The 19,295-nt window shown below is 35.5% G+C and overlaps 1 protein-coding gene across 1 annotated transcript in view; it reads left to right on the top strand.

Moving 5' to 3' along the window:
• LOC129942291 (uncharacterized) overlaps positions 1-18,625 on the top strand; it is a 63,593-nt gene extending 44,968 nt beyond the window's left edge. The window contains exons 2-3 of the mRNA XM_056051162.1: positions 4,180-4,333; positions 17,666-18,625. Of these exons, the coding sequence (XP_055907137.1) occupies positions 4,207-4,333; positions 17,666-18,027 (489 nt within the window). The 5' untranslated portion in view covers positions 4,180-4,206 and the 3' untranslated portion in view covers positions 18,028-18,625. The remainder of the gene's footprint in view (positions 1-4,179; positions 4,334-17,665) is intronic.
• The last annotated feature ends 670 nt before the right edge of the window (positions 18,626-19,295 follow it).

The following is a 19,295-nucleotide window of genomic DNA, read 5'->3' as shown; positions in this document are numbered from 1 at the left end:
TTTTAGTAAGAAAAAACGTCAATTCGATTTTCAAAGATAGGTACAAGTAGTTAAAAGCCAATATCTTAATGTTTTGAAAAGATATTTGACTCGAAAATCAATTTTTACCAACTTTTGTTAATTATTTTTTTAGGTTTTTATTTTTTGTAAGAAAACTCTCAATTCGATTTTTCAATATATTATATAAAATTTAATTCAAGCCTCTAGCGATTTTTTTCGTAACATATTTAGGGTTAACAAAATTTTCACCTTTTTTTCAAAATGCTATGGTAAAAAAACCACACACGCAATTTTCTTGAGAGCCCTTTCTGCATATTTCTGCCTTATTATCAGTATAACAATATTTATTTGAAGTCCGTATCTCTTCTGGTTCTTGAGCTATGGAAGACGAAAAAAACGTCGCGAACGTAAGGACGTACGTACACTTTACACCAACGCACAGCCATCTTTCTAAAAATCTTTTATTTCGACTTTAGAGACCTTGAAACGTCGAGAAATGTCAAAATTTTCAATTTGACAAATCGGACCCATTACAATAACTTCCTATGGGAAGTTAATAGGTAATATTTTTTAACAATACAAAATGATGATGGACTTGTAGCCAATGGCGGATCCATAGGGGGGGGGGTCGTAGGGGTCATGACTTCCCCTGGGAGATAATTTGGTTGCTTTTTCCCTTCAATTCTAAACTTATCGTATTGCGTTAATGGATATGACCCCCATTATAATTTGAATTATTTATTTTTTGTATATGAAAACAGCATTTTTATTTTACTTCCTTAAACTTTGTTGCTAAAAGTACTACTTTTAACTGACGACTGGACCAAGAACATAATATAAGTCGGAAATTCAGCCTATTAACGCAAATTCATCAGTTTTTGACTAGCTGACGATAAAGTGGGGGGGGGGTCATATAAGCCATAAGGTCAAGTTGTTTAACATCATTTATCAAAAAGTGGTTTGCTGTCAAGAACAACTAAAATGTTTGTTTTCGCTCAATTTAGAATTTGAAAAAACCTATGTCGTGCTTCAAATTATTTTCATAAAAATTGTTTCTAAAAAAAGGAGCAGATATTAAGGTTCTTAAGAACAAACCTTGAATAAGAGATCATCAATTTTATATTAAGCTGCCTTTAAATTCCACTAGCATTCAATTTTATTATTAAATTTTTTCGACACTCATAAATAGTGGACATTGAAGTGATTTTTACTTGCGCCATATAGGAGCTCTATGGTATGTTTTACATTAGTAAACAATTTCGAACCTAGGCTTTTAATCAAATCCGACGTTACGACACTAGAGAAGTGGGAAAAAGTGGGTCCCCTGCTTCGGTTTGTCTGTCTGTCTTTCCTGGCTCCTATAGTCCAAACAATTGTGTTGATTGAAATTAAGGTTTTCAGCCGATTAGCGTAAGGCCTTTTTTTTCATTTTATTAATAAGAAAAATAACAGCAGTCCCCATACAAATTTGTTGGTTAAAACATGTGATTTTTATACAACTTTCTCTAAATTTTGTGTTCTTAATTTGGCTTCTTTCTACAAGAAAAACATATGTTGGTATTGCTCCAGAAGGGTACCCCTCAAAAACCTTTATTTTGTTTTCGAGTTTTCTCAAGAACTAATGGAACGATTTCAATAATCGTCTGTTTCTGTGCAAGTTCTTTTTGATGATCAAATGATCAAATTGATGATGATTTTTTATGATCAAAAATGTATTTTTTTTTTATTTTTAAAAAAATATTAATTTTGTTTGACGAAATTTAAATGTAAAATGTACATGTATGTATAAGTGCTTACCAACAATATTTTTAAGACAAAATTTAAAATTTAAAATGATTTTCGAAAAAAAATAAGTTAACCTTGATTTTTTAAAAAATAAAATGTCATTTAAATTTTTGAGAAAAACTTATTTATATAAAATATAAAATTGAAACAATATTTTCTGTGAGATAAATTAAGTTTGAAGCCAATATTTTTAATTTTTGAAAAGCTATTTGAGCCGAAATAAATTTTTACCAAGTTTTATACATTTGTATTTTTTTATTTTTTGTAAAAAAACTGTCAATTCGATTTTTCTCAAAATGTGTCCTAATGTTGAAAACAATATTTCTTATAAGATAAAATAAGCTTGTAGCCTAAATTTTAAGTTTTTGAAAAGATACTTGAATCGATATTCAATTTTTACGAACTTTGAGTAATGTTTTTTTTAAATTTTTATTTTTTATAAAAAAAACTGTCAATTCGATTTTTCTCAAAATTTTATCAGATGTCAAAAACATTATTCTTTGTTGCACAAAATGGTTTTGGAGATGAAATCATATTTTAGTCCTATAATTTTAGAGGTGACAATTTTTTTTAGTTTTATTGATTTATAAAAAAACCGTTATATTGATTTGTTTTTCCAAAAAATATACCTGTTTGGTATGACGTAACAATATATAATATAAATTTAATTCAAGTCTCTAGCGTTTTTGGTTCGTAAGATATTTAGGGTTAGCCAAAATGTTCACCATTTTTTTAAACTGCCACGCAAATTTCTTGAGAGCCCTTTCTGCATTTTTATGCCTAATTATCTGTAAAACAAAATTTATTTGAAGTTGATATCTCTTCTTGTTCTTGAGCTTTGGAGGACGAAAAAAACGTCGCGAACGTACGTACACACGCACGCTCAGACATGTTTCTAAAAATCTTCTATCTTCTCTAGGGACCCTGAAACGTCGAGAAATATCAAAATTTTCAATTTGACAAATCGGACCCATTACAATAACTTCCTATGGGAAGTTAAAAACATTATAAACGTTTCATATCTATTTATATTAAGGCTTTAAAGTGAAAGAGATTCTGAAACTTGTGAGTGCTACACAAACGTTTCTTCCTTACTTATTTGTTTACCATAATTTGTTTTAATTTAATTTTTTAGGGAAATTATGTACTTAAAACCAAATATTTCCTTAAATTGAAGAACCAAACATTTTTTTATCTAAATTTTTTAAGTTTTATTGACTCATTTAAGATCAAAATACTAGTAAGAAAACTGATAGTGACTCAAAAAAATTGAGGTCGAAAAAACTTCTTCAAAAAATCTCTGACATTTCTTCATTCAAATCCACTCTCATTTTCTGGATTTTTGAATTTTTTTAGCGTTCCAACATAAATAGAAATGGATACAAGAAAAGTATATTTTATTTTTGGGAAAAAAAGCTACGATTGAAAACAATTTCTTACATTTCTGCGTTAAATGCAGCAAAAAACCCTAAAATGTGGCATATTTAGAAAACTTTTGGAATCCAGGAAAGCTTTCATATGTAGGGAGTCATCCAAATTAATAGTCATACCTTTCATGACAACAGTGTTCTAAAATAATTTGATAACTAAAGTTGTCATTTGAGCAATTGGAATTAGTAAAGGTTAGTTAAATATACTCGTACACATTGCTAGCCTCCTTTACAAAACATTAAAAACATTTTTAAGCGCTGAGTAAAAACTCATCTAAGTGTGTGATACACCTTCACCCCCCCCCCCCCCCTATGAAAAATCTGGATCCGCCCTTGCTTGTAGCTTGGCTGAGAAGTGTTCTGTAGACAATGCTTTAAATATCTTTTGTACGATGAAAGTTTTAAATGTGTGACACCTAAAAAAATCCAACTAGCTGCCTTGGTCAAAAATTTACATTCAAATAATGTAGTTAAAGTGTAAAGGTCCTTATGTGGTCTGATCCTGCTTTACTTTCTTTAAGTAAATTTTTTGATTTTTAAATCGTATAACATCAACTTTTAACCCAACATTTGTTTACAAGTTGTTTTAAGACCATTAAATGCAAAAATAAACTTCCCGGGAGTTATCAAATAAAATAACTAGAATCTTCTTCTTTTTCCATTAATGCCGGAATTTATTTTGCGGTGTCCCTCTTAAACTTGGATTTTTAATAGAGAATATTTGTTCAAACATAATCAAAACAAAATGTCTTTTCCTAAATATATAAATGTAACCCCCCTCCCTCAATCACCTAATAATTGTGTGCCTACTCCAAATTTAGGGTAATTTTTAGATAGTGTTAAGACACACAAATTAAGCCACCAAAATTCAGATTTCTACACTAATTCCTTTCTTTTTTATAAAGCTTAACTTTAAGCCCTCTGTTTATTAATTAAATTTTGTTTTTAACTTCTTTTCTTTCAGATCTGCATCGATATAGACGTCTTTAAAATGCATCAAGTACTGAGTTATGAAACTGCTATGCGAGCCAATAGCGCTCGTGATATACGAGAATATGTGACTAAAAGGACATGTGTTAGTCTTGTACTAACTATGGCATTTTTTACCCTGATATCAGGTAAATATTTTTCGATTATATTCTTTCTATACATATATACATACATTATATACACTCTTTACATACAATTAAAGTTAGCATAGTTAATATCTATCTTTTGTATAATACATACCCTTGAACACAACAAGGGAATTCTATCAATTTTATTAAGAGACATTTTCATCTAGGGAATTCTTAGAAAGGATATAGCTACAGCAATTGCTTTCAAGGACAAAAAGAAAAAAAAACGATATTTGTTATCTCAATCTGTTGGAAAAATAGGGAATTCGTAACAGAAACCCGATTTCAGGGAAAAACTGAAGTTTATTTTCAATATAACACTATTTTCAGGAAGAAATATTAACTAGAGTAAAAACTAAGACGCAGGATAAAAGTAAATCCCAGAACTGAGATAAAAATGAAAGAAAATTATGTGCAATATACATTTATGGTGAATTAAAGGGGCTTTTAAAAGGGATAAACTTGGATTTTCGATACATTAACGGTTAAATAGTATTTAAAAGGAGCTTGATAATGCGTAATAATTTATTATGTGACTTAACTGTAGAAAATTTTTTCTGGTTTCAATAACAACTGTTCTTTTTTAAGAACAATTTTTGTGCCCAAAACATCATTGACATGACTCGTTCATATGTTATCTATTGGTTTTATACTTTTTGACATTAAATCATGGGTGCCAACTTTAAGAGAATCGGTTAAATGCATGAACTTCAAATAGTGCCAACAGCAATTTATACACTTAAACGTTGAAGGCAAACATTTCAACTAATTGTGGAACACAATTTCCTTCAAGCAATGACTGCCTCAGCTGTCATCGCAGTAGAGCATTCTGTAACTCTAGTTTGTCAAGACTTTGTTAATGGTTTTGGTCTGAAGCTCAAGGACTGCTTTGATGATAAAAGCCTTAAGATCTTGAATCGTTCCTTTAATAGCAGTCTTTCCCCGATTCCCCACAAAAAAGTCCTAAAGCGTCAAATCACAGCTTCAAAGCTAACGATTTTACGTAGGTTAACACCCACCGTGGTTTCCAGTTTCTCTAAGAAAAATTATCTTTTGATTTTTGTTTATAATATGCGCACAGTGTGATAAGGAATTCCACATTCGCGTAGTACGGTTAAAGAACGAATCAATGTACTTGTAGCGCGAGTATTATGATTGAACTGTTTAAGGGAAGGAATATAGCTGGCTATTTTCTAAGTTCTAAGTTCAATACTGTCCAAGAGGCTTAATTAAGTTGCATGAACACCAGCCCAGAGCTGGGAGTAATACTCAAGCTCGTGCCACAGAAAGTGGGTGGTAATACACATACCGAGAATATCAACATGTTCAGTCTCATTGATTCAAGTGGCATCAATTAATAATGGCAATACAAGACAGTATTGGGTTTCCGAAGCATTTAATTCCACATGGTTATATAACCCCTCATACAATGTTGTTGAGGTCGGCACAGACCCCTCTTTACCACTGGGCCCACTGGGCACAGACCCAGGGCCCCGCAATCACTATAGGCCCCCAAATTGCTGAAACATCACTTAACCTGTATTGGTCTATTGATATCACAACATCAAAATGAAGTAAGTTACTGCAGAAATGTGTTGAAACGGATTGTACCTGTTGTAAAGGTTTCAGTTTCGAGAGGGCAATGAGATCCTCAGATCTTCAAATAACGGTAATTATTTGAGATGCATTGAGTTGCTTAGCGAGTTTGACCCGTTCCTCGTAGAACAATTAAGCAAATTTTGAAATCCAGGAAGTAGTCATGCGTGTTATCTTTTAGCAAATAACTGCAATGAATTTATTCATGTCATGGGAAGACAGGTTTTGAAAAGTATTGTAGTCAAAATGGCAAAATATTTATCAATTAGCGTTGATAGTACAACCGATCTGTCTCATGTTGATCAAATAACATTTATTATTCGTTTCGTAAAAGATCACGAGCCTGTTGAAAGGTTTTTGGACTTTATTCCAATTAACTAACATAGATCTGATTATTTAGCGGAAACCATATGTCAGGAAGGTTTTCTGGTCTGCAGGCAAGAATAAAAGAAAAATGTAAATTTGTCTCTTTTTGTACCATGTGCAATGCACTCATTAAACTTGGTAGGAGTGCATGCCGCTGAGTGTGTCTTAGAAGCAACAAAATTCTTTGACATTATTCAAAAATTGTATAACTTTTTTTCGGGATATCATCATGGAGTGTGTTGACTACTCATTTAGGCCCAAAAAAGTGTTAAAAAGTCGTCCTTAAACAAGATTGTCGGCAGGAGCTGATGTTTATATAAAGGTCATCAAAAAATAGAAGAACCTTTGATGTCTATCGCGAACGATTTAGGACAGGCACTGGAGGCCAGAGAGGAAGCATTTAGTCTTTGCAGAATATTTCCAAAAACTAAATATTATCCTGGATGTTGCGATAAATTTGCTGAGTGCAATAGATGAATTTATAAGTGGGCTCAGGGACAATGTTGATAACTTTGATTCATCAGCCAGACAAAAATAACCGAATTCCGAATATAAGGACCTTTCTGAAAGGATGAGGTGTAGAAGCTCTCGCCCGACTTTTATTGACGTCTCTGGACCCTCAGTAATTCCGACTGGCAAAGAAAGATTTAAAATTGAAACCTTTCTTCTTATTATCGGAACACTAAGCGTTCATTTGAAACAGCGACTAGGTTCGTATACGAAGATTGGCCAACGTTTTGATTGTTTTTTCGATTAAAATATCTGAATTCAGGAGACTTAAAGGGGAATTGCAAATCTTTTGCTAAATTTTACACCGAACAGATATGAACTTCATGCTGAATGCCTGAATTTAAAAATTTAATTGAAAATTAGTCGACACGAAAATGAAAAAACTGACAAAATTCTAGAGCTTTATAATTTTTGAAAAACTAATAAAATTGAACTAATAAATTTAAGAATTTTCTTAAGTATGATAGTGACCAATTGCAGTGGGGAACGTTCCTCCTCTAAGTTAAAAAGAAACAAAAACGGACTCAGAACTACAATGATTCAAGAAAGATTGACATGTTTGTCGCTGATGTCAATCGAAAGCGACATCCTCAGAGGCATCGATTTTGAAGATGTGAAAAAGAAAAAGACTTCAATAAATATCCTTTTCTTTTACCTGAAAAAATATAGTCTGTGGCACTATATTGTTCCTTAAATTACATTCTCAAAAACTTATTTATTTGCCTGTTATTTAAATTTTGTTAAATTTTGAATTTTTATTTTTTGTTTTTATCTTTACATTTTTAATGTTTATGTTTTAAATGCTGCAATAACTACTTATCTTTTTAATGAATTAAAAAAAATGTATTTATTTAAAAAAGTAAAAGAATAAATATCAATTCAAAGTTGTGATTTTTTCTGTAAACATTTATTACACAACATAAAATTTTTATATAATCATACAGGGGTCCCATTTTTGAAAAGTGCCCAGGCCCACCAAAATTGTAAGGACGGTAATGAGCTTATCATATTTTGTCGTTGCAGTCCCACATCCAAAGAAGCAGGGTTTGTAAGTCTGAAAAGGAATATTAAAAGCTAAGGGACTATAGTAAGCAAAATAATGTATTGGATTAGAAGTTGCAGACAACAGGCCATTAATAAAAATAAGATAAAGTGTTGGAGATAAAACAGAGCCCTGGGGTACACCAGCATTCATATTGTAGTTTTTAGACTCGAACCCATCTATTACTACTTTTATTAAACGGTCCGAAAGGTTGTTTCTAATCCAACGAAGAAGTTATTCATCTTAACCAAAGGCACTCGATAAGAGCCCTGATGCCAAACCCTATCAAATGCTTTTGAAATATCAAGTGCAATAATCTTACTCTCTTTCAAACGATGTAAACATTTGATCAACTGTTAGATCGGTATTTTGAGAGTGCGGAATATTCGCCTTTTTTGCATTCCTCGAATACAAAAAATTGTATTTGAACTATTAAGAAAGGTTAGAGTTACTTTATGCACCAGCATATTGAAAGTTCTTTTGCTTTTTTACTTTTTTGTACTAACTTCAATGAAAGACGTGATTGCAATGAAACTTGATCGAGATAAAAGGGAAATGCAAAATGTCTGCATTCTGTGTTTTTACATTGATTTCTTAATATTGAGCTTTAGGTTTTGATAGATAACATTGAGCTTTGCGTATGAATGCTTTATTTAAGCTTTCTCTAAAGAGCTAAGGAATGGAGTGTCATTGACAACAAGTGTAAAAACCAAGGAAGAGGAAAAATACCTCATTACGAATGACCAAAAATGTTTACTTCCTTTGGGACAGTGCAGTATTTTACCATATCAGCGCTGGAGTCAACGTCACTATCGAGGAAGCATAGTGACCAGTTAAAGATGCTGAGCCAAATGGCTTTTTCACAAAATCGTTTTCGAATCGTCGAGCTTCTTAAATTAGAACTTTTAAACGAATAATATCAGATTTATATCAAGAACTAACCTCAGCCCAGTCCTTAAAAGTTAATATACCCCTGGAGCGATGGGAAGTTTGTTTGAGAGTTAAGTCGCACACTATCGGATTCAGGCGCAGAGCGTCCTTCATTTCAGCCAAAAATCCATTTCAAAAAGCACTCAATTTGGGCTACACAAGATATCAATTCGCTTTAGATAACGTTTTTAATTTTTAACAAGTTTGACACTGATTTTATGTCAAGATTTTAATACGTGAAAAATCAGGAAGCTTATACAGGGTCCGGCAAAAAACCTCCCGTATTTTTAGACGTTTATATTTAAAGCTATTTATAGATAAAATGGTATTCCAGGTATACATATATAGAGGTCTACGTGCCGTTCTTAGTAATCATAATGGCGTGGCACGTTTGTCGTAGAGGAATATATCCGTAATGGTGGGTCTGCGATTACTACTCAGCGACCATTTCGCATTCGATTTCAGAGAGATTTGGTTATCAAACTCTAACTGGTTCTGCGCTAAAGAGAAAATTGTCTGGCCGACCTTTAACCGCAACAACGCCGGATAATGTGGCACATGTAAGTGCGTCTATCCAGCAATCTTCGAGGCGTTCAGCACTTAAACATGCAGCTGGAGTTAGATTGTCTGATAGGAGTGTAAGACGAATTTTGAACACACATCTTCATTATGCATCCCTACAAAATGATGATCGCACACGAATTAAGTGAGAAAGATTTTGGAACTCGCAGAGCTATTTGTGAAGACATTCTTGAAAACATTCCCGTTGGTGCTGTTTTGATTTCGTCTGACGAGGCCCATTTCCATTTATCGGGTACTGTGAATAAATAAAATTTCAAATACTGGGCAACAGAAAACCCTAAAGAAACTCATCAACAACCACTTCACAGCCCTTATGTGACATTTTGGTCTGCTGTTGCTGAAATTGGTGTTAGGGCCGTATTTTTTCAAAGAAAATGGGCAAAGTTACAGTTAATGCGGATCGCTACTGTCACATGATTGAAACCTTTCCCCAACCAAACTTAAACCAGTTTACTAGGAACAACAAAAAAGTCTGGTTCCAACACAGCACACACTTCACGGCGTTCACTAACCATTTTGAGAGAGATGTTTCCAGCGCATCTTCTTTCTTTACGTGGCCATAAAGGTCCCCCGAATTATAACCTTGTGATTTTTTCTTTGGGGATATTTAAAGGCCCAAGTCTACACTCATCGCCCAATATCTTTGGGAGCACTTAAGGAGGAAGGAAGTGGCAGCCATTACACCGCAAATGACTCGACAAGCAACGAAAAATTTCCGGGAGAGGCTTCGTAAATATATTAATAATAGAGGACAATATTTAACGGATATAATGTTTAAAACTAAGTAATTATTTTATTTAATGTAAAATGGCATAGTATTTAATTTAAATAAATCAATAAAATTTTTCTGTTAAATTGTTTATTTACTTACCATTGCCTTTTAAAATATGGGAGATCTTTTTGCCGGGCCCTGTATAATGACACAGAAGCCTTAGTCTAAATTATCCTTGTCGTTTTTTGTTGTCAATCGACCGAAATAAACACCTAAAGTATTGAGCTGAGATGCACTTTTTCCTGCCAAATGTATCCTCATGCTTAAGACCTTGAGTTAAATGCCAACTCCCTGTATATACTCTAGATTTTTAACCTAATTTGGCTCTACCCGCAATAAAGTTTGTTTTTCCATTTTTTAAATTTCACTTTAAACCGTTAAAAGATTAACACAAAAACGTCATAATGATTTAAACAATATTTCATCCACTTTCAAGTTCTCTTAAAGCTTCCTTGTTCCCTTGTTTATATCCTTTTACTTTTATATCTGGTTTTTAAATCCCAAGAGAAACCAAAATTCTATATTCAGCTCTTTTATTGTTCTCTTAAAAGCTTTTTTCATAATATTCTTCCTCGCGCTTTTCGAGTAAAAGGTTTTCAGGGACGAGTGAAACGTATAGAAGATTCTGAAATATGTGCTTGGGCATTGGTTTTAGGTGAGTTGAGAGCATAATTGAATTCAAAGAGGATTGAGGGCACTTTCAGATACATATATAGTTTACATCTAAACTTCTGACAAAAACCGCCCTCACTTAACCGCTCATAGGAAGCTAGGCAAAGGCAAGCATCTGCAAGATAAAGCTATTTCAGTGTCAAGAGGTTAAAAATATAAAGCGCAGCCCTGACACAATATAAAACATCGTCCGTCGTCGTTGTTGTCGTTGTTGTCGTAGTCGTCCTCGTCCTCGTCGTCTTCATTCTTGTTATGATGGCTGATGATGATGTTGATGAGGTTGAGGATGTTGATGATGGTAGGTTGGGGAAGTGCACTATATTATACTTATACACAATCCAAAGACCGGGTGAGAGAACAGCTTCATTTTGTGATACCGATGCAATGCATCTATAGACAGAATTATAAAGCTGTTGAACACTTTGGCTCTGAAATATACAAAATAAAAAATATCTACCCGAACCCAAAAAGCTATAAAACAAAAACAACGACATTAAAAAGAAAACAATTTAAAAGGATGTGTAATGGACATGTTTCTCAAAATCAATAGCCAGAGTTCAAAATTGAATACCAATCACGTTTAAGGGTATATAATAATTGCATTTGACGGAAGCTTATAGATTACGTTTTATTTTTGTTTTTTGCATTTTCAGTGCTTTAAAGGATGAGTACCTATAAATGCGAGTGTATACATAAATGTATGTATCTATGTCAACGGAATGTAAATTTAATCGATTTAAATAAATCTACAGATAAGTACCTACGTAGATTTAATTAGATTTTATTTTTAAATCAGAGTGAGGGAAATAGGTGTCTTTTGATTAGATTACTTGGAGTTCGTTGAACACATCCCATTTTTTTTTAATTGCCCGAAACTTTTCGCTTTTAGCTCAAATATGGAAAGATAATTAACTAAGAACCGTTTCAACAGCTAAGACTATGTTCGTTTAGTATCCGAAGCTACTTTTGTCTAACAACATGTTGTCGAAATATCTGTCAAACGTTCAGACTTCAACATTAATTTTACACAAAAACGGATATATTACATTTTTTAAATACTCTTCACATATCGTCACACTTAAAGAAAACCGGCATAACACAAAAAACGTGATTCTTCAGGAAATTAATTTAAGGTTTTTAAGCCATAGGGATGGAATCTTGTCGGGAATGTTTTGAACTCATGCTAAATAGCCTCTTAATGGGCTTCAATCATGTTAATCGTAAATTGGAGATATCAACTTATAAAAATAAATAAATAAATGGGATGGCGTAACAGTCCGTTGAGAACTATGGCCTAGTCTGATAACAGTACTGCGATTACTGTTATCAGGGATTGAGGGGACCTACAGTTTAAAGCCAAATCCGATCGGCTAATTTGAGAAAGCCCTTTTCATGACAAGAATTACACTTGGAGAATTTGTCAATTCCTCGAAAGAGGCAGTACCCGTGAAAAACCTTTAGATGGCATATGCAGGGATCGAACCCAGACCTCTGGCATGACAGTCCAACGCACTAACCATCATACCACGGGTACTACAGCTATCAACTTACTCTTAAAAAAATATATTTCCGACCGGTTTGATAACAGGGGATACAATAAAATGAGACATAGGGTTCTTCTTGCCATTCAAATTGCCAGGTCCGGACAATATCTTCTCTATGATGCTTCAAAAGAGCGCAGATCTAACAATCCCACACCTTTGCAATATATTCTGCAGTAACCTTTGATCTGAATATGTTTCTAGGTTGTGGCACGAGGTCAGACTAGTTTTCATACCTAAAACTGATAAACCCAGTCACATCGTTTATTCTTTAAGTGTTAGTCGCTAACTAGCTTGTAAATCAAGGTCAAATTAAAGCGACGGACGATAACAGGTATTGTAGTTGATTTACTTACTTACTTACTTAAGGTGGCGCTACAGTCCTGTGTGAACTAGGGCCTCACCCAACAAACTTCTCCATCTAGCTTGGTCCCTAGCTAGATGTCTCCAGTTTCGTGCTCCAAGTTGGGTGAGGTCACCTTCCACTTGTGCGAGCCACCTGATCCGCAGTCTTCCTCTACTGCGCTGTCCTGTGGGTGCGGATTCAAAGATTTTCCGGGCCGGAGCATTGGTTTCCATGCGCTCTACGTGACCCAGCCATCTTAGTCGTTGGACTTTTACTCTTGTTGCTAAGTCTACGTCGCTGTACAGCCCGTACAGTTCGTCGTTCCATCTTCTCCTCCACTCCCCTTCGATGCATACGGGACCGTAGATCACACAAAGAACTTTTCTCTCGAAGCGACCCAAGGTGCTTTCATCCGCTTTTGTCATGGTCCATGCTTCTGCACCGTATAGCAGGACGGGGATGATTTGGTCCCTCGAGAGAGGACTTTACCACTCAATTGCTTTCTTAGTCCAAAGAAACAGCGGTAAGCAAGAGTTATTCTGCGTTTGATCTCAGCGCTGGTGTTGTTTTCTGCGTTTACAGCGGAGCCTAGGTAGACTAAGTCCTTGACTACCTCAAAGTTACGTCTGTCGATTGTGACGTTTTGATTAAAACGTCGGTGTTGTATGTCCTTTCTAGACGACAGCATGTACTTTGTTTTGCCCTCATTAACCGTTAAACCCATTTTTTCCGCCTCTACCTCAATACTCACAAAAGCCCCATTGACATCACGCTGAGTTCTTCCGATTATGTCAATGTCATCAGCATATGCCAGTAATTGGACAGACTTTTGAAAGATAGCGCCTCTAGTGTTGACGTGTGAGCTCTGCACTATTCTTTCAAGCACGATGTTAAAAAAATCGCATGACAGCGCATCACCTTGTCTAAAACCTTTTTTTACATCAAAAGGTTCTGTTAAGTTGTTTCCAACCTTTATGGAGCAGCGTGAATTCTCCATGGTCATCCTGCACAAACGGACGAGTTTGGCAGGGATGCCAAAGGGACAGCTCGTCCCTGTAGATGGTGTCATATGCGGCCTTGAAATCGATGAAAAGATGGTGGGTGTCGATTTGGTGCTCTTGAGTTTTTTCCAGGATCTGCCGTAATGTGAATATTTGATCAACTGCGGACTTTCCTGGTCTAAAACCACACTGATAAGGACCTATCAGGTTGTTGACGATGGGCTTTAGACGTTCACATATTACGGCAGAGAAGATTTTTTAGGCGATGTTAAGTAGACTTATTCCTCTATAGTTGGTGCAGTTTAGAGGGTCTCCTTTTTTCAGGATCGGGCAAACAATACTGAGGTTCCATTCATCGGGCATGTTTTCTTTCGACCATATTTTACAGATAAGTTGGTGCATGCTCCTAACCAACTTATCTCCAGCTGCTTTAAAGAGCTCGTCATTCAAGCTATCTGCTCCAGCGGCTTTATTAGACTTCAACTTAGATATGGCAATCTTTACTTCGTCTAAGTCGGGAGGACGGGATTGTAGGCTTTCGTCGTCTATATTGAATGGATCATCCTGCCTGACAGCGGAATTCAGTTCTTCATCGCCGTTATACAGTCTGCAGAAGTGGTCCTTCCATATCCCCAGCATTGACTGCGGTTCCACTATGATGTTTCCACTTTCGTCTTTGCAGCCTTCGGTTCTAGGTTTATGTACCTGTGAATTTCGTTTCACCTGTTCATAAAACTTTCGAACCTCATTCCTGCTCTTATACCTCTCAACATCTTCGACCGCATGCCCTCTCTTTTTACTTCTGAGAAGTCGGCGTTCCTCTCGCCTCTTCTGCTCATAGAGCTCACGAGCAGCTCTCGTCCTTTTATGCAGCGCCGCTTTGGGTGCTTGTTGTTTGGCTGCATTTGCCTGCTGACATTCCTCATCAAACCAGGGGTTCCTTGTTGGTGGCTGTTTGAAACCCAGCACATCAGAGGCGGCTTCTCTGATTGCATCTTGGCAATGTTGCCACTGGTTTTCGATACATTGTGTTGGTGGCAGAGAACTTCGAGAGAGGTTACTTGTAACTCGGTCGGAAAAGGATTTGGCGATCTCTGGCGATTGTAGCCGTTCGACGTTGTGTCTTCTTCCAGCACCTCAATGTTTTTCCTTGAGTCTGGAAATCCGAAGTGCTACATTGGCTACAACGAGGTAGTGGTCCGAGTCGATGTTAGCTCCTCGGAAAGTTCGTACATCCATAATGCTGGAAGCGTGTCTGGCGTCGATCGCAATATGGTCAATCTGATTGACGGTAGATTGATCTGGAGAAATCCAAGTTCCTTTGCGGATGTTGAGGTGTGGAAAACGCGTACTGGCTACCATGACGTTTCGCCCCGCAGCAAAATCTATGAGCCTGAATCCATTGTCGGAAGTGTTGTCGTGCAGGCTGTTCTTCCCGATTATTCCACCAAAGATGTCTCCCCTTCCTAGCTTGGCATTAAAATCGGCCAGGACTATTTTAATATCGTAGCTAGGGAACTGCTCATATGTTTTGTCTAAGAGCTCGAAGAACATATCTTTGGTGTTGTCGTCTTTCTGTTCTGTGGGGGCGTGCGCGCATATCAGGCTAATGTTGCCGAATTTAGCCTTGATGCGTATGGTCATGAGGCGCTCATTGATGCACCTATAGGTCAAGATTTCTTGCCTAAGTCTGGCTCCAATGACGAATCCTCATCCAAATAAGCGCTGTTGGTTTTCGTGGTAGCAGTCACCATAGTAAATATCGCAGTTTTTCATCCTCTTTTTGCCCGGCCCATCCCATCGTATTTCCTGGATGGCGGTGATATCTGCTTTATATCGTTGTAGGGCCTCCGGTAATTCTTCGGCCACACATTGCACGTGCATATCCGAAGTTCGTTGTCCTTTATTCGTTTGCGTTGGTTGTCAACAGTAAATCCGTCCGTATCCGAGGCTTGTTGGTGTTTCGCAACTTTGAATGATTTATCTGTTTAATTTCGACTGGTAATTACTGGAAAACATAGATGAGGCACTTCTTGGTCAGAACGAGAGCACACTGATAGATCGGCTGGAAGTTATACGAAGAATGAGAAAAATGTATGGTTTATACCCAAGCTATTCGTCCATTTTCCTGTTTTTTTTTATATATATATATTCACAAGAACTCAAGGGGTTATTAGTACCCTTTATATGTTTATATTTAAACACAGTGCGAACGTTAGGAAAATAGGGAAGGATTTAAAAAGAGATACCGAACCGGTGCACATTGGTCTTAAAGTTTTCAACATCAAAATGGGAAGGAAAAACATAGTTGGCCAAAGTATTCCACAAGAAAGAATCTGCATCGGGGGTGGGTTACGCTTCAACGACAGGAGACAGCATTGATTTTTCGAAGCATTAAATTCTACATCGTTTTTGATTCCCCATTGGACAATGCTGTCAAGATCAGAATTTAATGAGCTTATCATGCGCTGCCGTTGAAGTTCCCATCCGAAGGACAAGGATGTGAATCTAGAAACGAATATGAAAAGCTGAGGGTACTGTCGTCGGCGAAACAGTTTAATGGATTAGAAGTGACAGACAAAAGATCGTTTATGAATATAAGAGAGTCGGAGACAAAACGGAGCCCTGGGGGACACCAGCATTTATTTTATGAATTTCAGACTTGAAACCATTTAATTAAAACCATTCAACTTGTATTGATCGGTTAGAAAGGTAATTTCTAATCCAACGAAGAAGAGATTAATTAATTCCAAAAGCACGCATTTTCGATAAGAGAGCTTGGTGCCAAACTCTATCAAATGCTTTTGAAATATCAAGTGCAATAATCGTACTTTCTCCAAAACGATGTAAAGATTTGTTCCACTGTTCGGTGAGATGAACCATGAGATCACCAGTGGACCTATTGCTACGAAAGCCATACTGTCGGTCGGTCGGAAGAAGCTTCCGTTCTTCAAGATATTTCTTAAGCTGAAAATTAATCAGCGTTTCCATGACCTTAGAAAGAAGGGACGTAAGTGCAATTGGACGATAGTTTGAGGGGGAGGAGGACAAATGCAGTTTTCCATCCACTCGGGAAGAGACCTGTAGAATAGGACAGATTGAAAAGCTTACGCAGTGGTTTTGCCAGCTTTGAAGAACACCTCTTCAGAACAATAGGGGGAATACTATCCGGGCCAGCGGATTTGTGTATTTCAAGGTCTTTCAGTACTCTTACAACTGCACGAGTGCGAAAGAAGATTCGTCCCATAGAATCATTTACGATCTCAAGAACAGGAGGACTCATGACACTATCCGGTAGCGTCGAATTAACAGAAAATGTGCTTCAAGAAAATTGGCTTTATCAATCGAGCTAACATAGGGAGTGTCATTGTGGAATACTTTTTACTACCTTTGGGACATTGTAGTATTTTTTGCCTTACTTTCTGATCATGCAAACATTTTGTTCGTCGAATATGACCATTACAGATCTTTCTGGCTTGTTTAAACTTATTCCGGTTTTCCTCAGTCGGGTTGGCTTTAAAACAACGGAAACTTACATCTCTGAAGCTAATCACCTCTTTACAGCTCGAATCAAAGAAGAAGAAAGGATTGTTATCGTCATATCGTGGGAAACAAATATTCCATTCTAGGATGCTGCGTACTCAAAATTTATGTTGATTGCCTTGGCCTAGAGTCCCATTGGATTCTTTGAATTAATCATGTTTATATCTTTCCCCCGTTATAGCAGTTTTGGTTGTTCCTGTGACTACTGTCAATTCTTGTTTGTTACCCGTGGCATCAAGGTTAATGCTGTCAAGCCAGACCAAAGTACTTTTTTAAATTAGTCGGATTTGGCATAACAATTGTAAGTCCCATCCATCCCTAATTAGTATTTCATTTTGAAAGAACGATGTATTTTTCTAAGATATTTGTTGTATATAAAGTCTCTTTTATCAACTTATAACTCTAATTATGTTTCGTTTTCTCATCAACAGGTTATCTTTTAGGAAAATTTGTATCCGATCGACAACATCATATGCGACATTTACAAGACATCACCCTTGCTGCGGCAGAGCATGGAAGTCTTAAACAAATCCGAGCCTACAACAATGCCAAAAAGGAATTGCTGACCTCTGCCCGTATTCTAAGCCAAAGTCGTGATGCCATTTACTCCCAAAGTTCTCTCAACACCGAGATATTTAACAAGTACATATCGTGCACCCAAGACGCACCACCGAGCACAAATGTGTCTGCCAATGAATTCATAGAACAATTGCTCGATAAGACCACATCCAAGCAACATGAATGCATAACTTCAATTCAGACTGTTATTAAAAATAACCTGGGACCGGGTTAGATATTGAAACAAAAATTAAAGACAACAAAAACATGAATGTGTGTTTTGAATTAAATAATTGTCTTTTTTAAAAAAAAACACACACACAAATTCCAAACAAAATTCTTATGTCTTTTCTCAAAACATCTTGTTGTAAATTTCTTCAAATTTGACGTTTGCAGTGCTGCGCAACAATTTTGAAGTTGCAGATGCAGTACGATGACGTTTTAAGGCATTTTGCTAATAGTGGACTGTTTTTACAGCACAAACTCATAAAATAAAAAGAATGAAAAATATTTGAAAAAAAAAATAAAAATATTTTCAAGAAGAATAATTTTTTAATAATTATTTTTCCTTTCGTAATCCAAAAATAAGTCATGGAAAATTTATGCATGAGATATTAAAATGTTAGCCCCCAATTTTTCTAGAATTATTATTATGTTTTAGGATTTGTATTAACAAACAAAAATTAACAACAAAAACTGAAACCAAAACAGAAACATTTATATTTATTACTAATTATATATATTTTATAAAGAAAACATTATTATTATTGTAAATGTAAGTGTAATTTTGATAAAATGTGATTATATAAAGATAATTTAATATGAGAATAAAAGATTAAAAAAAGAACTCATTCATTGTCATTATACATATTAAATGAAAACATCAAGAGTTTTATTTTGTATTTTATGCAAGAAAATAATGAAACAGTAGATAACTTTACATTTTCGTAATGTGTTTGCCCAGATTTTTGACAGGAACACACGGAAATAAGTACCAACTTCAATCAGGGTATAGTTTTGAGCAGCGCTATTGGGAATCAGTGTCAGTTTAATAAAACTCGCTTTAAGAGTTATAAATGTCAACGAAGCAACGTTTTTTATAAAAACCATCCATAAAGTTTTAAAAAACTGCTACTGTCGAGTCAAAACACCCTTTAAAGTGATTCCACCTCTTTAACTTTGTTTGCCTTCTTGTAGGTTTGGCGGAAAAAATTGTAATTAATTTTCAACCGCCATCTGTTGTTTTTTTGCTTTACAAAGCTTTTATTGTCTAAGAAACTAAGGACATTTATTATTATAAAGTTTGACATAACAAAATACTAAAATAATGTTCAAAAGTTTCTTCATATTTTCGCTGGGCATAAATAAGAGCTAGTAGCGTTAAGAAATAGATGACACCAACGTGAAGTTGGTTACTAGCAGTCCATATCTAGTAGGTCAATGATCTATAGCATTTTCATGACTAGGAGCACCAGAAGTGACATCTGAACAGAAGTCAAAGAA

The sequence above is a fragment of the Eupeodes corollae genome, chromosome 1 (assembly GCF_945859685.1).
Source record: "Eupeodes corollae chromosome 1, idEupCoro1.1, whole genome shotgun sequence".
NCBI lineage: Eukaryota > Metazoa > Arthropoda > Insecta > Diptera > Syrphidae > Eupeodes > Eupeodes corollae.
The sequence above is the reverse complement of the archived record's forward strand: the minus strand, read 5'-3'. Positions and strand labels throughout refer to the sequence as shown.